The 19,906-nt window shown below is 42.6% G+C and overlaps 1 protein-coding gene across 6 annotated transcripts in view; it reads right to left on the bottom strand.

The window, feature by feature from the left end:
- Positions 1-10,884: 10,884 nt before the first annotated feature.
- Positions 10,885-19,906, bottom strand: part of SPECC1 (sperm antigen with calponin homology and coiled-coil domains 1) — a 100,484-nt gene continuing 91,462 nt past the window's right edge. For all 6 annotated transcript variants that reach the window (XM_080382689.1, XM_080382688.1, XM_080382690.1 and 3 more), the window contains 3 exons: positions 17,743-17,859; positions 16,815-16,874; positions 10,885-16,048 (listed from right to left, as the gene is read on the bottom strand). In XM_080382689.1, the coding sequence (XP_080238815.1) occupies positions 15,959-16,048; positions 16,815-16,874; positions 17,743-17,859 (267 nt within the window). In that variant the 3' untranslated portion in view covers positions 10,885-15,958. The remainder of the gene's footprint in view (positions 16,049-16,814; positions 16,875-17,742; positions 17,860-19,906) is intronic.

Here is a 19,906-nt window from a genome sequence, read left to right as displayed (position 1 = left end):
ATTTAAGAAAATGGCAAAATACCACAGATTAGGACATGCTATTACTCACAGGGCTACAGCAATTCAAGTTTAGGTCTAAGAAGTCTGGAAAAAATTAAAACCTGATGCAAAGAACCAAAGGAAGGAGTTGTCTGCACTACTGGAACTTAAAGCCAGCAAACAATATGAAGATAAATGTGATTTAGTAACTACTTACCTTTTCATCATAGCTTTCATGCTTTATATTGTGTTCACCATGAAAACACCACCAGATCAGAGGTTGAACTTCACACCAGGTTTGTAGCATCCATCAGTACTACATAATCCAGGACAGAAACTAGAAAAAAAATCCAAACCATTAAGCAAAATAAACTTTCCTGTAGCAAACAGCAAGTAAAAGAAAGTAGCTTTTTTAAAAAACAAAGTTGGAAATGAAATCCTGTGGAAAGGAGAGCTTTCTGGGGATCCAAAGTTGAAGCAGAACAAAAACACATGAGAAAAAGATGATCAAAATTATTCCTATGGACACGGTGTAAATGGAAACACTCTGATTGACTAACAATGCTTGGGATCAGACAGATACGAAGGGCAACTCCGGATTTACACTCAGTGAAGCCATCTTTTTCAAGTTGGACACGTCAGGAGCAGAATGCTTAAGGATGACTAGGATGCTGAAGGAAAGCCGTGCCCCTGGTACATTTCGTTCAAGAGGGACGCGCAGCAAAGTTCCCTTTGCTCCTTTTAGACAAGGGATCTGCACTCCCGGAGTATCGCTGCCCCTCGCTCTCCCACCTAACACCTTTGCACTCTGTATCCTCCAAGCACTTTGCTGGCACAAGAAAAGGATGGATTCTTGTGATGGCACTAACAGCAAGCGCATAACTCCTGGGATTCAAACCTTGGTGTCCACCCGGGACTGCACCAAAAGGAACAACTGAGTTTTGAGGAGAACTCAAGCCCCCCCCCCCCCATCAGGCTGCTCCATCTTTCTCAGTGCTGGCTGGATCCTGAACTTGCCTACACTGGTTTGGTTTATTTATTATTTTGGGATGAGTGTAGCTTCCCTCGTGCAGAGCCTGTTATAATCATGTAAACGATGGTAAACTATCATGGAAAAGCACTTTTCCCCCCAAAGCAATGGATTTACATCAGGGTTTTTACATACATTGTTTTCCTAGTTCTAAAACATGTGCCAGCAGAAGCCTTCTGCTGCTTTATAGCACTTCTGCGAAACCAGAATTAACTTTTTGCAGTGGATACATTTTATTAGAAACGGATCTGCTTTTGTGATCATGGGAGTACTTTTTATAGGCTGAACCAAGGGAAATTGTGGTTTATCAAGTCAGACATGGACAGAGAAACCATTATTTCAGATTCTGATGAATAGGTTGTTCTGGGCATGGTCTCTCTGTGAGACAGGTAGTAAGGCACTGCGAATATTATGGATTTCGCATTACACAGAGATTCATGGCTCTCCAAAGCAGCAAAGCCTTTGCCAAGGTCCAGTGGTTTATTCTGGCGTTAACTGATGCAACTGAACTTATCCCGAATACAATTCAGCTGCAAGTGGAGCCAAGGACAAGTGTGCTCAGCTCTGTTGTAGCAAACGTGGTTAAATCCTGCTAGCAGCAAGAGTAGGATGAGCCCATTCTTAGCCAGAGATACCAACTGTGCCCTCCAGCTGCATTCTTTGTACCTCATTTTAAAACATATGGCATCATACACCCTACCATTAAATACCAACTGAATGTGCTGGCCTTGTAAAGTAATCATCTGAGCAGGCATTGTGAAACTCTGCAGTTCTTGGCGCTCTGAGGATGATGAATCCGTAGGTGATAATGTGCATATTTATATACTGGAGTCTGTAAAGGAGCAAGGAAGTCACACGATTAGGAAGGTAAATATAGCCCAAAGCTTGCAGCTTGTGGAATCCATTCAAGAACCGGAACGTAATAGTAACATGGCAACAGGTCACTGGAGCACCGTTGGATGCTACCATGTCAGAGACAAATGAATCACCATTACTATTATTTTCCTGAATTCTATTTTGCTCTTGGGATTTGCCTCTTAACACTCACGTAGGAAACAGCCCCAGCCCCAATCTGCTTCTTTCAAGTGTAAGAGCTAATCTGGCTCTTTTGTTCAGAGGGAAACTGATTTAAACAGATCCCACGTTATGAATGGCGGTGCAGTGGGAGACAGGATCAGCACCCTGGTGGGGCCATAGCTCGTGTCTCTGTGGTTTGGCAGAAGCCCACCAACCTCGTACGTGCTGTTCCTTCTGTCGCTGCAGTCCCCGGGGAGCAGAGCTGCTGCTTTGGAGGCTGTGCGTTTCCTGCAGCCCTCTGTGATCTCTTTTATGTGAGGCCTCTGTGCAGTCTCAGGCTTCGCTGAGGACTTTCCTAGCAATCTCTACCTTGACACCTTCAGCACTCTTGGCCCAGACACAAAGAACTAGTGAGGAGCCCCACTAACACACATCTCTCCATACACACCCAACAGGCCCAGACAGCACGCAGGGGCAAGTCTATCAACATGAAGAAAAGCTGCCGAGTCAATGACAGATGAGAAGTTCTTGCTGGTCCTGCAGCCAGATTTGCCATCTCAGACGCTCCTGAGACAGACAGCCACCCCGACAGCTTTTTTCCCTCACTAAGCGCAATAGTTAAAGAGTAACAAGCACTGAAGGGGGAATGTCTCTGCTTCAAAGCGACACAGACATCTGGGTATCAAAAACAGGGGGAAAAAGAAAGGTGGATGCCAGACAAAAAGTTCATCTGTCTTTCTGCTACAGGCACATCTGTTGTATCAACTTTGGCAACTCTTTGTTGACCTGTGAGAGTTGTGGTACGGAGTAGAACTGGCTCTTGTGTGGTAGAGAGCATTAGCCCAGCACCTGGTGGCTTTGCAAGCAAAGCGGCTGCTAGCCATCCCCTTCCATGAAGGGGCAGCTCCATCCCAAAGCTGCCCATAGAGAGGGGAGACTGAGAAATAAGGAGAGACAGAGGCAGTCCCCAGGCTTTCTGAACAAGCCTGTTTCAGAGTACAGGCTGTGGCACAGTCCCGTGCCATGGCATGTGCCCTTCTATGTCCACGGAGGCTCAGAGGTTCTCTCTTGCTCCAGACTTTGCCTCCACACACATGGATCCCCATGAGACACTTGCATTTCCAACCTCTTTTCACTACCCGTCTTCTCTCCAAGGGACTATCAGCTAAGGGAATGACTAGCGACAGTGGTGATGGCAGGGATTTGCAAGGTGGATGTGAGGAGCTGGACTAAGAAGCAGCTCATGTCTGTTATGTGGCCATGCGTGGCTGTGTCTGACTGCCAGGGCAGCAGACCTCAGCTACAACGTGCTAAATGGGAGCCACCAGCCCAGCAGAGCTAGCACTGCCTTGTGAACTGAATCCCCATTACCACTCAAGTCTTCACTAGCACTTTCGAGTTGTTTTGCAGGACAAGATATAGCTTGTCCTGAACCTGACTCCAAGAAAGGATTCCCAAGACACAATATAACCTCTAAACCGTGCAGCAGGTACAAAAGCCCTCTTCAAAGTGGTACTGCTGATGAGGGGCTGAACTACATGCAGTCTCCGCAAGCTAGGTGAAGGAACCCGATTTTTGAGGGTAACTTGGTATGCAGGCAGGTGAAACAAGCACTCAGCTCTGCCTGAATACTTATTATCTGCACTGTTGCGCTGAGCATTAGCATGTCAAAGATTCCAGATGAGCTCTGAAGTAAACAACGATGGAGGTAAATGGCCAAAGGTGAGGTTTACCGCTGTATGGCTGTAGGCAGTTTTTTTGGAAGAGACTGGGAAAGGAAAGTGGAGAGTGAAATTCCATAGAAAACTATTTCCATACTGGAGACTTCAGTCAGTCTGCAAAATCCTTGGAAAACAAAGCAGAAAACTTATGGTAAGATCATAAACTGCAGATCAACAAACTTGGATTTTTCCTAGTCCCCAGGGTCATTGCCAGATAATAAATGTATATTATCCTGGAATTTAAAACTGGTGCTTAAGTTATCTGCAAGAACTCATCTTGTAACAATGCAGGTGTGTGAATTCTTTATAAATTGTGGGTTATATCTTACACCTTTCATTAGAAAACAAAAAAGTTACCACAAGAATGAAAAACAAACAGCAAACTATAAACAGTGGTGAAATTAAAAAGGAAGGATTTTGGCTGAGCAGAGGCAAGGGTATGAGGACACCATTTTGAAGAAATTTTTAATTTATCTCTGTGTTTGATTTTATTTACTAACCACTTTCTATGATGAAAAGCCAAGTACCTCTTCCAACAGTATTTTTAAATGAAAGCTGCAGCTCAAGCCAAGAGCATATGAAGCCCTACAGAGCTGAGCCCAGGTTGCAAGGTCTCACCTGCACAGGGATCCCAGTGGGTACTGGGCCCAGTTGTCTAGTTTATGCTGGTGGTACTGGTACAGCCAATTTCCCCCGAGATATCAATAGGAAGTGTTGTTACGTTTCCAGGTCACACATCAGTAGTGGAAAGCCCAGGGTGAAGCTGGAGAGGCAGTGATGCCATTTGCAATTCAAACAAGCAGTGATTGCTTCATTCACAGTTACAGCTGCTTCCTGCGCAAAATCTTCACAACTTCACGCCCCTAAGAAAACAAACTTGCTAAGTGTCTGCTCCACAAGCCTGACTCAGAGCTTCACTCCTGATCGACACTTCGCAGCAACAATAAGGAGAAATGAATCTGCTCCCTGCCAAACCCTGGCAGTGCAGGGAAATGCGTTTGTCCCAGCATTTGTCCTAAACATTTAAAGCCATTCTGCTTTATGCAAAAATGTGACATTGGGAGCCCCAACTGAATACAAGGAGAAGTCTTGAACTGGTGCAACACAACTGCTCTGGATATAGAATTATGCTTAATTTCTAGAGAAAAGCTAGATTTAATTCACCTTTCAGCCTGTTTTCTCTGTGCAAGATGGAACCAAGATTTGTCAATATCTGTTATTACTATTATTACAATTACCTGCAGCTGTCAGAGGACAGCTATAGCATGTAGAGAAGCCACGGTTCATACCTGTGGTGTCCTAGGTTCCAGAGCTCTGAAAACCGTCCGTCCTTGACCTCTAATAGCTAGCCTCCCTCCACAGGCAGATCCATGCAGGTCACTCAGGGGTTAAAGGGCAGCTTTTGGCAATGGGAAAACTGCAGAACATACACAAAAAATTCAGATTAGCCAATGCAGAGGGAAGGCCCAGCCTTCCTGTCTCGCTCTGGCTCCCACTCAACTGCCAGCAAATACTGAATTTGCACTCAAAACCTGTTTGAACCCCGATGCCGTTACTACACAGCCCCTGTTGTATTGCTCCATCACAAAGATAGGAGATGTTCCTGTTTTGTCCAGCCTCTATAACTATTGGCAAAAGTGCTACGTAAACCTAGTGCTAAACACTATTGAAGCCCAAGAACTCAGCTAATGTAGTTTCCATCCTTGCAAGACTTTAACAGAAGCCCTCTTAGCTTAGTCGCTAAGAAAGCAATGTCTTAATTACAGGTGAAGGGGAAGAACCTGGACTGTGCTACCCCATGGCATATTATTTATTATTCATATTACTGGCCCCTTTGCAAGCTTCAGACTGAACTCTCCCTTCCCTGAATGGCTCTCCAGGGCCTTAGCAGTACAATTGCTCTCAAGGGCTGAGCTATGCATATATTATCATTATTGCTGTGCTATTCAGACCCATTGGGTTGTCTGAACTGAATACCAGTAACCACATTGCAAATAAGTAAGAGGCCAGGCTCGCTGCTTTCACTGTAACTGCCCTGGTGTAACACTATCCCAGCCAAAACCAGCACACTCGGCTGTAGTTTTTATTTTGGCAAGGAAAATAACAGACATTTTATAACTGAAAAAGCCAAGCAGAGTCACAGTGTAGCCTCGCTTCCCAGGAGCTCAATCCCATTGGGAGAATGTTGGGTACGTCCTGCTGAATCATCACCTGAAGAGTTCATTTGCTCCCACTGTGGGAGTGGCTTACCACGGGAGAGAAAGGATGAGCTGTCTGAGAAGACAAAAATGATAGCACATCAAGGTGGAACAAGGGTGTGAACTGCCATATACTCTTGCTTTTTTTAAGCCAAGGGAAGTGGTAAAAAGGAGCTTTGCACAGAAGGTGTACAGCTGTCTGTGATGGAGCAGGTTAGAAAAAGCACTTGCTCCCATGTTAATTCTCTTAATCTCATTACTTTCTCTTCAGATAGCTTAAATTAATGATGTGCACATAAGGATAAAACCTTGGTCATTGCTATGTACTTAGGAAGGGACAGTAGTTCACATTCTAGATATATGAATAATGTTTACCCACACTGGCATTTTACAGCTTTCATTTTCTTCCTGCTATGTCCAATAAAAAACACTGATTGCCCCCATAATCTGAATGCCATCTTTCCTGGGTGACATTTACTTTAGGGTCCCGCTACCCAGAGTTTGTGCCTGTAGTTTTCCAGCATCAAATTCCAGAAAACTGTACCTGTGAGCCTTCAGTCACCTCGTTCTGACCTTTGCAGCCCATCAAGTCTCCATCGGGGAGACTTCTTATTCTACTCATGTTGCTTATGCTTCCCTACCATCTATTGCGGCTTATATCTTTCAAGCACATGGATAACCAGGACAACTTCTCAACTAACGCTCACCTGCACTGACTTCCTGTCCAAACACCACTTACAGCTATTGCAGCCTAAAAAGGAGAGAGATACAAAGTCATTATTTTATATACACTGGTGACACTGGTAGTTGGACAGCCCAAGAAGATGGGGTAAGATGCTTGCCTGGCTTTGGAAGCTGGTCAGTATAGATGTCAGGAAGGAACTGCTTCCTGCATACTGCAGCTTACTTCCCATTTCGCTTCTCCTGAGGCACATGCTCTTTAAAAAGCCAAATTGAAACCATGGACATTCTGAATTACAGCAATACAGAAACTTCTGCTCTTCCAGGAAAATTTCTGGTGATGATGTTCTCCGGAAAGCATGATATCTCTGAAGATTTTGAAGCCCAGTGTCTCCAGGAAGACCCACCAGGAGTCAGAATGGCCACTCAAAGTAAACAAGCAGGGTAGTTCAGAAGTTATAACGGAACCACAATCTCAGGTTTCATCCATTTAGGTATGGGGAGCCTGCAAATTTTGGGCAAAATGAGCATTATTAATGACTAAGGGGAGGCATGAAAGGATTGGCTCAGAGATGGGGGAGGCTGAAAAATATGTTAATAAGCTATTCCTGAAAGCAAGAGTTTCCTTTTCACCACATGGCATACAGCCACACATGGGTTCACATAGGTTGAAACCATGTTAGTGACTAGCACACCTGCCTCGGTCCCCATGGAAGGTCTCTGACCGTTTTGGGAATGCAAGACTCAGAGTGCTCCTTCTGTGCTTCAGACTACACTGTCTGCGTTGTCTTCAGCTTCAAATATAGGTCAGGTCATGGCACTTCGCTTTCATTTGCCTCTGCCAGGGGCTCCAATTGAGTATGACCCTCAAAATGCTGGAATCCATGTTTGGGGCAGGTCTGTGTGTTCACAGAGAGGTCTTGGTTCACGATGGGCTCAGAGGCACTGTGGTGATACAAACAAAAACCTCTCCAACTCCAATAGAAGAATGTGCACTAGTCAGGAAGGGAATTATTCTTTCCACCCCAACCTATTCTCTAAGCATTAGGAGACACTTGGCAATGAAAGCATACCAAGCAGCAAAACAGTCCTGAATCTTCTCATCTCACCCCATCTGAAACCAGCCATAAATAATCCTGGGAAAATATTGGCCTCAACTCTCATTTTCAGTCTCTTGTTGAACCACTCACAAACTTATCTGCATATACTACTCACTGACAATCTCCACAGAGAATCCAGCTTTTCTCAACAAATAAATCAAGGCATTTGGAGTATATTCTGAAAAGAGTTGAGACAGCACAGCCTGTAAGCATCTAACAGCCTACTTCAGTAATGGAAACACAAGTCCAGCAGCAAGAGACAGCATGTCTTCAGAATCAATTGTTCCTAAGCAGAATCTATTTTTTTGAAAGATAACAAGGCAATTCACCGATATGAATAGTTGCAAATGGCAGAATATAGTAAATTCTGACAAAAATAAGAACTGTCTTACATCCTTTTCAACTGTAAATCCTGACTGCTGGGCTACTAATTTTTGCTGGCTTCCCAGCTTATACTTACCATGGCAAAGGCACTGGCACAGCTTAGGTGACCTGCTGAAGTCAAGCAGCAGAGCCGTGGATCCGTTTTAACGTAAATATTTTTTACAGTGGTTGTTTGGTTGAAGCTTTGAGTCATAGCCTGTGATAGCATGAATTTGTGTTTTGTAGCAATTACAGTTCAAACAAGGATTATGTGAACAGGTTTTTAAAGAACCAACAGAGATATCTTGTTTGATCATTTGTTTAAACCCAAAGCAAACATGAACTAAAGTAGCTGCAATAACAGGTATCTTGCTAACCACTGGTATCTCCATACTGTGCGAAGAACAGATTAACTCTGACAGCAATGTCTCAGGAGATTCATGTCTCTTTATAGACAGGGAATGGGACTGAGGCTCATCACGTGCAATTTCTGTTCACTGGTCTGTGAGGCAGAAAGGATTTTTGTCTTTCCACATCCCAGAACTCAAGAGTCTATCCCCATCAAAAAATTACTAGGCACTACTGGACATGAAGGATAATGTCCTACGAGCATACCTAAGTGTGATTTATTGGGGGGGGGGGGGAGGGGGGGGAACCCCAACCTAAAACCCTCACTTACTGCAGTAACTGCAACATGCACACAGAAATTGCCAACTTTGTGACTCGGCCAGGATCTGGCTGGGTCATGAGAAGATGGAAATGAGGTAGTCAGTCACACACTGCTTTGAATGCCAACCTGTAACCAGCTCATGCCACATGGTAATTTCTGCTTGTGTCACAAATACAGGTGGGGAGCCTGGATAGATCACAGCTTCCCTAAGCCGGGCTAGACAACCAGGATTTCACCCCATTGCGACTAAACATTACAAAACCAATCTGGTCTATTGTAGTAGTTTTATTATAATATCGCATATTAACTCTAGCTTGTGGTTGGAAGCTGTATGAACTTCTAGCAAATACATCTGTTGCCCCAAAGGCTTTATAGCTAAAAAAATACAAGGACAAAAGGACAGAGAGAATAGATGAGTGGAGGATTGGGAATTTAGACAGACAGACATGAACTGTCTTATTCCAAGGTCACACAACCAATGAACTTAAGTATACAGAGTCCTGCTCTTCACACTTTAAGCCTAATACCAGCCTGCATTCCTGGTGATGGTCAGGTTTCCAGATAGGAAGCCAGGGCTGGTTCTGAGACTTCCTTTGCAGAAGGCAACCGAGGTACAAATGTTGAGTCTAGTGTTTTTTAAGTGAGCTACAGCAAACCTGTAAAATAAAGTGCAGTGGCAACTTAAAAACGCTAGGAACCCCAGTTTGCCATTTCATGTGGTCACACTTTATCCAGGAGAGATAAAACTATCTAGATCAGAGAAATCATCAAAACAACATCGCTTTGTCTGCGACATTGCCACAAGAAAGGATCAGCCCAGCATTAAAAACCCAGGGCTGAAACGTGATGCTGAGGTGGGGAAAGGCAAAGTAGTTTGGATTATGTAAATGAGAACATTTTCCCATAAGGTTTCATCTACCCAGCTGGACACAAACATACCTGAGAGGTTTGAAGAGATTTAAATGCCCATTTATTTTATCTTCTTGTTTTCTTTGCTGACTTAGCAATTTTGGTTGTTCTAGTATGTCCACCACTGTCATGAGATAAAAGCAGCCTCTGTGATCTCAGCAGGTTTGAAAGCTCTGTACGTAGACTGGTGAGCACAGCATCCATGGGGCTGCATTCCTCAGCAGCAAAGACAGGCCTCCACAGATGCTTTTGTGCAGGCTGGAAAAAGGAATTCTATCCAGGGGTACAATCTAGAATTTAGGGAGCTCTTCTTTACTCCACAGTGTTTATAATAAATGTCACCATGAGCGTCATTGCTTGGCATTCTGGTTTTGAGAGGGAGTCATTATTTTTGCCTTCTTTTTCATGACTCAGCCCTATCTGAAATGCCAACACAAGCTTCATTTTCCCTAGCAGTGGCCCTGGTCAGCTGGTGATGTTCGACTGGCAAGACGTGGACTCCCCATCAGGATGCTCTGGCTTCCTTTCAAAAGATCAGCCGCTGTTAGTCCTCTCTGTTGTGGGAAACAGAATAGTACCAGGTCTGGTCACTGGCGTGCCCGTAGGATTTCAGTCTTGTACATTTGTATGGTTGGTTCTGCAGAAGAGCAGAGGAATCTCTTTCTAGAACTATGCACGTACTACTGTGCTCGTCCTCTGCATTGTGTGTAATGTCCTGCCACCACCTCCCAGGTGGACTGTACTGTGAGCTGTAACTCATCTTGCCTCTTAGCTTACAGGTGACATTTTTATACCTACTCCAGTCATGAGTACTTGCTTCTACTTTTTGACTACTTCTTTCTTAATCCTCTACTCATTTAGGAGCTCCTAATGTGGAGATGTATTAGTCTCTTGTGTGTTCTTTCCTTGCCTTCACACTAGGATGATTTCCTACTGTCTCTTCAATACTATTTGTTTCAGAAACTGAGAGATCTCTGGCACTCCTTTATCCCCAAGATAATCTTCTAAAAGGCATCCAAATGCATCTAAGTGACTTAACAAATGGAACTTGACATATTTATGAAAAGAAGATTCTGACCAAATTTTCTTTGCTGCCAGCATAGGAGAATCAATGAACCATGAGTATCTTTTAAAAACTCTCCTGGGATTCCTGCTTCCCAGCAGACTGCAGAAGAATCTGTTTTGTACGTAGATATTGAAACATCGCAAAAAAACATCAGAAACAGAAAAAGATTTATTAGAAATATTACACAGGTTTTTGCATCATACATTTTAATAATGTTAATCTTTAAATATTAGCATGTCCAAGTCTGGCAATGCCTAGTATATACATTCTAATGTGCTCTTTGTATAAATTAGATTATGATGTAACATCTGTACCCAATAGAGAAAGCTAAAAGTACTTGACTGTTAGAGGTGATTATCCCATACGACAAACTCAAGCCTGGACCAACAATCAATAAAAACATCATGTCCAGCACTGCACAGTGGAACTTGGCACATGTGCAAGTCAAAAATGTAGAGACCATCAGTTGAGAAAAAAATGTTAATTGCAGTTCAATTATAAGCTTGATTCTACACCATCTTGGTGGGTGAGTCTAAATGGCACTGGAGTTGGTGAAAACCAATGTAGTCTAGCATAGTAGAAGTTATTGCTGGGTTTAAAAACGTCTTAATGCTCAGTGCCCTGAGTCTTTCTAGGCAAAAGCCCTCTTCTGACAGGAAAATGCATAATCTCATCCCATACAGACTCTTTTATCAGATACGCAAGGCACAGCTTTGCACACAGCTGGCCCCGTCAGATACTTCCTTCTGGAAGACCTGGTACCATAAGCACAGAAAGATGAGGGAGGTACAAACTAACTAACGAGCCAATGCTCGTATTTTCATTGCTAAGGAAGGGGGAAAGCCAGTGAAGCAAAAAGGTAGATTTTTAAGAGTTCCAGGTCAGGAATCAAACAGGGAAGAACCAATTCTGCCAGCGTGCACTTACTCGGTTTGGACAGAAAACTTGCACATTAACTGGTTGCACACACAAAACAAGAAAAATCATAGAGAGAAACCTGCAAAACAACTTCAAATTACAAACAAGAAACCTGACAAAAATCAAAGAGAACGTGTCTCACTGAGAGGAAAGTGGAGAATGTGCCTAAGTCAAAAATCACTCTGCTTAGTATGGCTGCCCTGCTGCAGCACAGGAAGAACTGGGAAATCTTTGTCCCCTTTGCATTTCCGTGACTGTCCCAGGCACAGGAAGGGGAACATGGCAAAGCCAGCAAGCTCCGTGCTCTCTTCCCTCCTCCTCTTCTGAGACCCATCCCAGGCTGCACTCTTAGGAGAAATGTCACTCAAGATAACAAATCAGTAAGGACTCTCAAGCTGATGTCCTTTGCTGTCCACAAAGGCCCAGGCAGGTATGTCCCATACATGCCCCTCTCCTCACACGCTGGACTTTCACTCCACTTGGTTTCACTGTGTACTTTCAGAAACAGCTCATCAGCCTTTCTCGAAAACCTTCTTAGAGGGCTGCCCCTGGGCTCACTTCTCAATGCCTCTGTACTTTCCCAAGCCATGAAACAATTTGTACCTTCTATGACTCACCAGAAATTCTAGGAGTCAGATTATATACTTCTCACACTTTAATCTCCTTTCCTCTCTAACAGCTATAGTACAACAGTCACACAATGCGATATCCCTCCATGGAACTTCACTGAAATCCCCATCCTAACCATTCTTCTCACGTGCTCATCCAAAATCAGGTATTCGGTTTCTTGTAGTCTGACTGACTACCCAAGTACACACACACAAGCATGCGCAGGTATGTTTAAGAGTGACTGTATATTTAGGGAGCATATGGTGACACGGTGAAGAGAATGCATCTCCCTGCATCAGGGAAAGATCCATTACTCCTAAGAGGCAAAGTCAGAAAGTGTTTAGGCAGTTTAGGCAAACTGTTACTGATACGAGGCATTACACCACCCATGCCATATCACCACATGTTCCATTCTAGGACATTTTCAAAGGATTCTCAGAACTTCTATGAAGATTATCCCTATACTCTCTAGCTTAATTAACAAACTCTCTCATTTTAAAGGCAGCTAGAACTTTAATTTTGCAGTTCAAATTTGGTATGTCTTACCAAGTGCCTGTAGATTTTCTGAAAATCAGGTTGGTCTTCAGCATCTTGTGGGGGACAAATTTAAATTCATATTCAAATTTTAAGGCAGCATGAAAAAACAACAGTAATTTCTGAAAATCCAGGTCTAGAAAAGCAACCGTGCAAGGTTCAAAATGAAGAAAAAATACACAATATTGTAACAGTTAAATGAACAAAGAACAATATTCTTCATCTCAAAAAAACACTCGGAAGACCATCTCTCAATCTCAGAGTATTAGCATTTCCACATGAGATGATTTGCAAGTTTGAGGACTGAAAAGTAACATTGAGCATATGGTGAAATTGAATATCTTCTTCCCTATTGACAGACAGCTCCTTGTTCTAATGCCTAGATGAGTAAAAATTTTTGAAGAATATACCATTAGCATTGGGTAGAATTAGTGTTTCTATCTGTGCTGCTGGGGAGGGGGGTGGCGGGCATGGGAGAGTGAGCTGCAAAGAGATGACAGAAATATTGTTTTGCAAAAATCATTAAATAAAAAGCTGCTAGATCAAACAGAGTGGTTTGTAAGGTTAGACTAAGTCTTGGAGAAACAGATTAGAATAAATGTCGGAACATCACCTGAAGCAAACGATACTGACACGTCAGATAACATACATATTTAGTGTACATCTGACAGTCACATGGAGCACACGCTTGCAGTGACCAGCGGGTTAAGATTATCTTTTTTAGATCAAGTGGAGCCCTCTGACTTTGAAATGTTTACTAGACGCTGGGAATTAACAAGAGTTTTTCTCATCCCTGCAAGTGCCCAATCCAAAACCCACTGAGGAATATGGAATTTTCTGTGTTGACTTCACTATGCTTTGAACTACAGCCCATTGGAGAGAATTGGGATCTCTGCCAATGGATACCTCAAGGGGAAAAAGTCTGCTGCACCCGCAAGGCAATGGAGCTCGGCAGTGTAACTGCCTTCCAAAATGAACTCTGCTTAGCAGCTATTTTTCTCTTCCATCTTATCCCATAACAACAGGCGACTTGTATCTGAGAACACTTAGAGCAACTCGCCCTACGTTCTCTAGGGATGGCAGAGTGTATGCTGAAAAATACTGGAGAGTTAATTCAATCTAGAAAGCACTCTCTTGCAAAGCAAGAAACTCTGGCCAGCATTTACAACTGCTTTCTCGCAGTATAGGATGACACAAAGAGTGCAAGGGCACTGTAAGTGCGTGCCACTGTCCTTTTTTATCACAGACTTTCAAAAGATTGGAATCAGGCTTTCCTGGGGGCGATGGATTAGAATACATGTCAGACTAAAACTAAGAGCAAGTGATGCTTTTCTCCTCCTGCAAAACAGGCACACACTGCATTTCTCCAACTTTCTTTCTTTTCAATACGCTCACTGACCTTGGCCACTGTCATCTACCCCTTAATCCTGTATTTTGCTGTGAGAAAACCAAAGTCTGAAACAGTTGTTTACTAATTAAATAGTATTAAAAAAACCCAAACAGCAAAGCATTGTAGGGAAGCCAGAGGCTGAGATCAGCCACCTGCAAAGCCCCAGAAAACCTGAAACCAAGTTTCTTCTGTGAAATTGCTTGTTTCTATTTCATGAAACTTTTTTCAGGAGTTAAGAGCAGTGAGCACACCCTATTATTTTTGTAAGAAACAATCCCTACCTCCCTACGATTAACATTCACAAAGCATCAAGTCTAGTCACAGGGTTAAACATGCTAACTAAACAACTTTCTTCTACCAACATAATCTAAAGCAGCTAGGCAGCCTTCTATGAGGTCCTGTACAAAGCATGCTCTCCAAGACCTGCTCCTAGAACAAATTAAGCAACCTGTTTGATCCTGCTATCCTTGGAGACAAACAGAAAATTTAACTTTGTGAGGTGAAATAAGAAAACCAATATAATGGAAATTAAACTGCATCTTTCAGACATTTTACTAACAGTATTATTGAGCTGGAAAAGCCATTCTCTGGCACCTTTGAGATTCCCATGACAGAGAGAGGGGTTCCAGTTACATTCTTCGTAACTTGTGAAGTTGCAACTTCCATTGGTATTAATATGTTACTGTGTTCCTTTGCAGGGTAACATCACTTCCAAGCACCTAACAGTGCCCTGTGGACTACACTTCATTGGACAGGGCACAGGCTGTCTCAAGATTCATGCCTCTACACTGCAATTGCATATCTGTGCTGATCATACAGGATCACAGAAGGAAGAAGTTACTCCGCTGAATCCACAAAAATATGAACTACTGAGATGTGACTGTATTGCTTAGAGATTCATCACCTGATTACTGGCACCTTGCAAACTAAAGCTAGTAAATTGCATTTGCAATACTCCTATGATAACTGTGCCTGCACAGTCAGTTGGGAAACCAAGCTCTGGCTTCCCTTCGTAATCAAGTAATGAAGTTGTTGTAATAAACCTATTTTTCCTTAAATAGATTACTTCTGTTTGATCTGAAATGAAGTCCCAGCACCTATCAGGATCTTCTAGAGCTCTTTCACTAACTGGTGATGGAGCAGAGCATAGTTTCTGAGTTAGAAATGATCCTGTTAATATCCTGCCGGTTGAGCTGTGACAAGCAATCTAGTATACTTACTGGGTCAGATGTGTGAGAGTAACTCAGGTTAAGGTTCTACACACTTAAGTGCATTTGTCATGATGTTTTACAAAATAAATGGAGGCAAGAAAACAGCACTTATTTGGGATGAGTTAAGCATGTTTTGGCAAGAAGAGCATTTTTGTGAGCTTTTGTAGTAATATTAATCTCCCAGCCTCCCTTGAGTGCCACCATGGTCCACACTGATTTAGAACTTCATTTTGTAGCAGGTCTCCCGTTGGTGGAGTCTGGTTTGAGGCAAATATTGTTTAGCACAAGGGATCCTCTTCAGAAATACCCATGCACGTTCAAAAATGCTATGTAGTTTCCATGAGGGAATAAAATAACAGATTAATTTTGTTTGTAAAGATGGACAATGGATATTTATTTGGTTGCAGTCCCAGATGTAATCAAAATTATGGAAGAGCTTTCTTTAAAACTAAGAGCTTAGGTTGGTTGTGGAAGAGGAGCAAGTGGATTTTTAAAGTGATCGAGTGCATCTGTAGCATTCTTTGTTCTCTTCCCCACTTCTGTCCACCTCTTGCTCTGCATCTCAGGTCTCAAAGTACTTGTAAATCTGGGCGACATACTGCATCACACTCTGCCAGTCTGGCCGGTCTGTGTACATCATCTCACTGAGCTCCTGCATAGGACAGACACATCGTCAAAACTTAGTCGAGCACCACGACCGGGTATATCACGGGGTCTTCTGAGTAGCTGTGGCTATTGAACACTACTTCTGCTTCCACTCCAGAGCTCCTTAAAGCCACATGCAATATAAAAGTCCATGGGAATGATCTACTGGCCGAGTGCAATTCTGAAACTTGTTAACTAGTTAAACAGCCATATGCATTTTACATTCTGAAAAGATTTCTTCCATCTGCAATCAAAGATCAAGTGTATATTTAGCTTCACTGCTGCTTCTTTGCATGTCTTTGGCTCTGTAGTTAGCTCATGAATCCCATAATGTATTTTCCTTCACATTAAACTTATTTCTTCCTTGTCATCATAGCATTGATTTTAGAAAAGGCTTTTAAAACAGTTTAACAAACAAATTATCCTCTGCTTCTTAAAACACTAAAACAAAAGGAAAGAAAATGGTCTAACAGGCAAGTCTGCCCATAAAAATGGGAATCGCCTGGAACCAGCTTCCAAGAGGAGGACATAATCGATACTCTCATTTCAATGCTAGATGACCTCCAGTATTTACTTGAAATTATATTAATTCTATGGTTCTACAAACTCTTTCTGGAAATTCTCCTAACGCCATGAATTTTCAGAGATGGTGGTGCAGCCTCCGCTAGCACTAGGTGAATGTTCTCAGTGCAAGCTGTCTGACTGGCTACATGGCACCAAAGGCTTTGCAATGGTGTATGCAGCCAGTCTTCCCTTGCTAAAAGGTTACTCACCAGGCTGGGTTTGATGCCGACACTTTCAGCAGCTTGAAATGCTAACAGCAGATTTCTCTTCTGTAAAAATAAAACAAAAGTTCAAAAGGATTATCAGCAGAGTATGATTCCTGAACCTTACCTTGCATCTGGTTAATCAGTAAGTTTAAATGAGCAAGTATATCTGAAAACTGAAAATCACTAGATTCGATACTTTCACACAGAGACCTTTTGGTATTAGTAAGGTAAATATTCACAAATAGGTTCTTTGTCTTTGAATAGCTCATCTACTTTTGCCCAAGCTACAGCCATCTGTTTTTGACAACAGGTTCCTGTGAAAGTGATTACAACTGGGCAAAAACCCCCACTGAGGTTCTGTCTTTAGTTGTGAAAGTTTTCTGAAGAGATTCCTGTACATAGTATAATTCTTATTGTAATAGATACTAGCTGTCAGAAACAAATCCAGTAAATCCAGGTTCCTCCCCTTTGTGAGGGTCTTAATAACATATTTGGAATGTGCTGACATGGTCTGACTTTTAGATACACTGCTGTCCAAGTAGTTCAATGAATGATCTGTCTGCCTACTGATCCAGCACTTTTAATGTGTGTTGCTAACTCAGGAGTCCAGAAATGCTTTAGCCTTTCAAAAGGGATGCTGTCTTCATGTTTATGCACAGCACTCACTGGATTCAGGCAACTTGTCACTAACTCTTTATCCAGCAGTCCCTGCATTTCTCTCCGGGACCTCACTGTGTGTTTCCTTCCCCTTTTCATCCAGTCTGTTTGCTTCCCAAGTTCACAACTAACACTTGCCTCTTACCAACGTTGATTTTGTATCAATCAAGATCAAGATCTTGCAACACTGTGTCTCCACCACATACCCATTGAAATGGGTAATGTTCACTGTGAATTCTGCAAATGGTGTAGGACCACGTACAACAAAACTTACTTTATCCTGGCTGTTGAGTTCCTGGTAAGGAATATGTGCAGGCAAATATGTGTGCAGAAGAGCGCAGAAGGCCAGCCCATCGCTCCAGCTGCTGCTGAAGTTGGTAATATCAATATTCTGGAAGAGAAAACAGGAACCATCCCTGAACAGTGCTACACAACAAAAAAGTCAGTAGTTTTTACGCAGTTGTGGAACAACACCTCAGAGTATTAAAAGAACATAGGTGTACATTTTTCAGTCTCCCCTTCTTTTTCTTATCAAGTAGAAAGATACCAAGTAAGATGGCATGTTTTGAAGTCCTGGGTAAGGGACTATTAAGGAGTTAAATGTTTTTCACACCAGGTCCTAAACAGACAGACTCCAAGCTTTCTAAAAGGTGAGAAACAGGATGTGCAGCACATACTGCAGCTGCAATTCTCCTGTGCTGGCAAGAGGGAGGGCTTCATCTGGTCCCTTTCAGTTACAGAATGAAAGAAATGGGATTCCCCCAGCACCTACAACAGAAGTTACTGATCTTTTAAAATGGTGTTTTGTAACTGATTTCATGCTTCCTTGTCTCAGGATGTGTAACAGAGGGATGGATTTCTAGAAGGATGAGGCAGTGTAATTGGTGTAATTGACCACTGTTAATCTTTCTGATATTACACAGCAGATACGTGCTTTAATGAGAATGTGTAATTAACAGTTATGACTTGATTCAGCCCCTTATCAAAAGTGATATCAAACTAATGAACTATTAACATAGTCCTCAAGGCCTGAATAAAGAATGTGCTTACTTGTATGTGAGTGGGAGGCTCAAATTTGGCACCAGCAACGGCTGAATGGGCAGCTTTCCAAGAGCTGAGCAGATGTGCCCAGTTTGCAAGTCGTTTGCATGAATGCATGTCTGCATTCTCATATTCTTTATCAATGCAGCATCCTTCATCTGTACATCCCAGAGCACTCAACAAAAGGCAGATAAAGAATGGGAAGTCCGAGATATAGAATTTAATAATCTACCCTAATTCAGAAAATGAGCCATAAATTGAGGAGAGAACAGAGGTTTCCTGATGCTCACTCTCCTACTACCGTAGTCACTGACAAATAAATGTGGCTGCGTTACTCTTAACAAGTACACTACAGAACAGAAACAAACAGAAACCTTTAAATCTTGTCTTCACACATTTCCTAACATGACAACAAGGCTGAGTTTTCTCAAGGAAGCAATGTTTCAGGGGACATAGATATATGAATAAACACCCAACTGAAACACCAGAGCTGAGCTAAAACAAAAATTAAAATCTCTGACTTGTCTGTAGGAACATTCCTAGCAGTGCCAGCTTCAACAGGACAGTGAAAAAGAAATGTTTTGTAAAAATAGTCTAACATGGTTGTGAGTGTAAATGGTCAAAAAACATCCTCCTTCCCCTTGTTGCTAGATGGTGGGATTCTTCTTTGCTAGTCACATAACTTATTACAGGGGTGCGCTCAGGTGTACAGAGGAAACTGTTTCCCTACTTGTGACAACTGAAGTCCAGAATGTGCCATGTTCAACAGGTTTAGAGTGATTACAGAAACTTTAAAACCAGCCCATCTGTAAGGAACTCCTTTAAAATATGAAGATTACTGGGGATACAGAGTACACTCGGGGTTCTTCACAGTGATTCTTTCGCCAGGCACAGCTGTAGTTAAACGTACTCTCGTGGCCCAGTTCTGATCCTGTGAACAAGGTGACCTTTCTAACGTTCTTGTTTGCACTGACTGGCCATACCAGTACACTAAGGAATTCTCGTGGCTAAGTTTTGCTGCTGCAGTAGCAGCTGTAGTTCCAAATAACAGCTAAAACCAAAACAGTGAACTAAGTGATATTGCTTAGAAAAGTAACAGCTGCTGGAGCGTGGAAGGCTCCAGGACAGGATGGTACTGCACCATCTCACACTTTGGCAGGTATGGGGCTACCCTCAAATCTCGCGAGCCACATCTTCCAGTGTGCTGAACTCTAACTCAGACCCTCCTGCCACTTCATTTCTTTTATTTAGCTATTTTCTGGTTTCTTTCAAGATTCCCCAGAAGACAAAGCTTTTACAGCATCTCTCATACAAAAGCTAATGGAGAGCACTAGAACCCAGACAGGAAGTATTTTAGCGTATGCTTTTCACTTATGATGCCTCACTTATTAGATGTC

The sequence above is a fragment of the Falco punctatus genome (genome assembly GCF_963210335.1).
Source record: "Falco punctatus genome assembly, chromosome: 1".
In the NCBI taxonomy this organism is placed as follows: Eukaryota; Metazoa; Chordata; class Aves; order Falconiformes; family Falconidae; genus Falco; species Falco punctatus.
The sequence above is the reverse complement of the archived record's forward strand: the minus strand, read 5'-3'. Positions and strand labels throughout refer to the sequence as shown.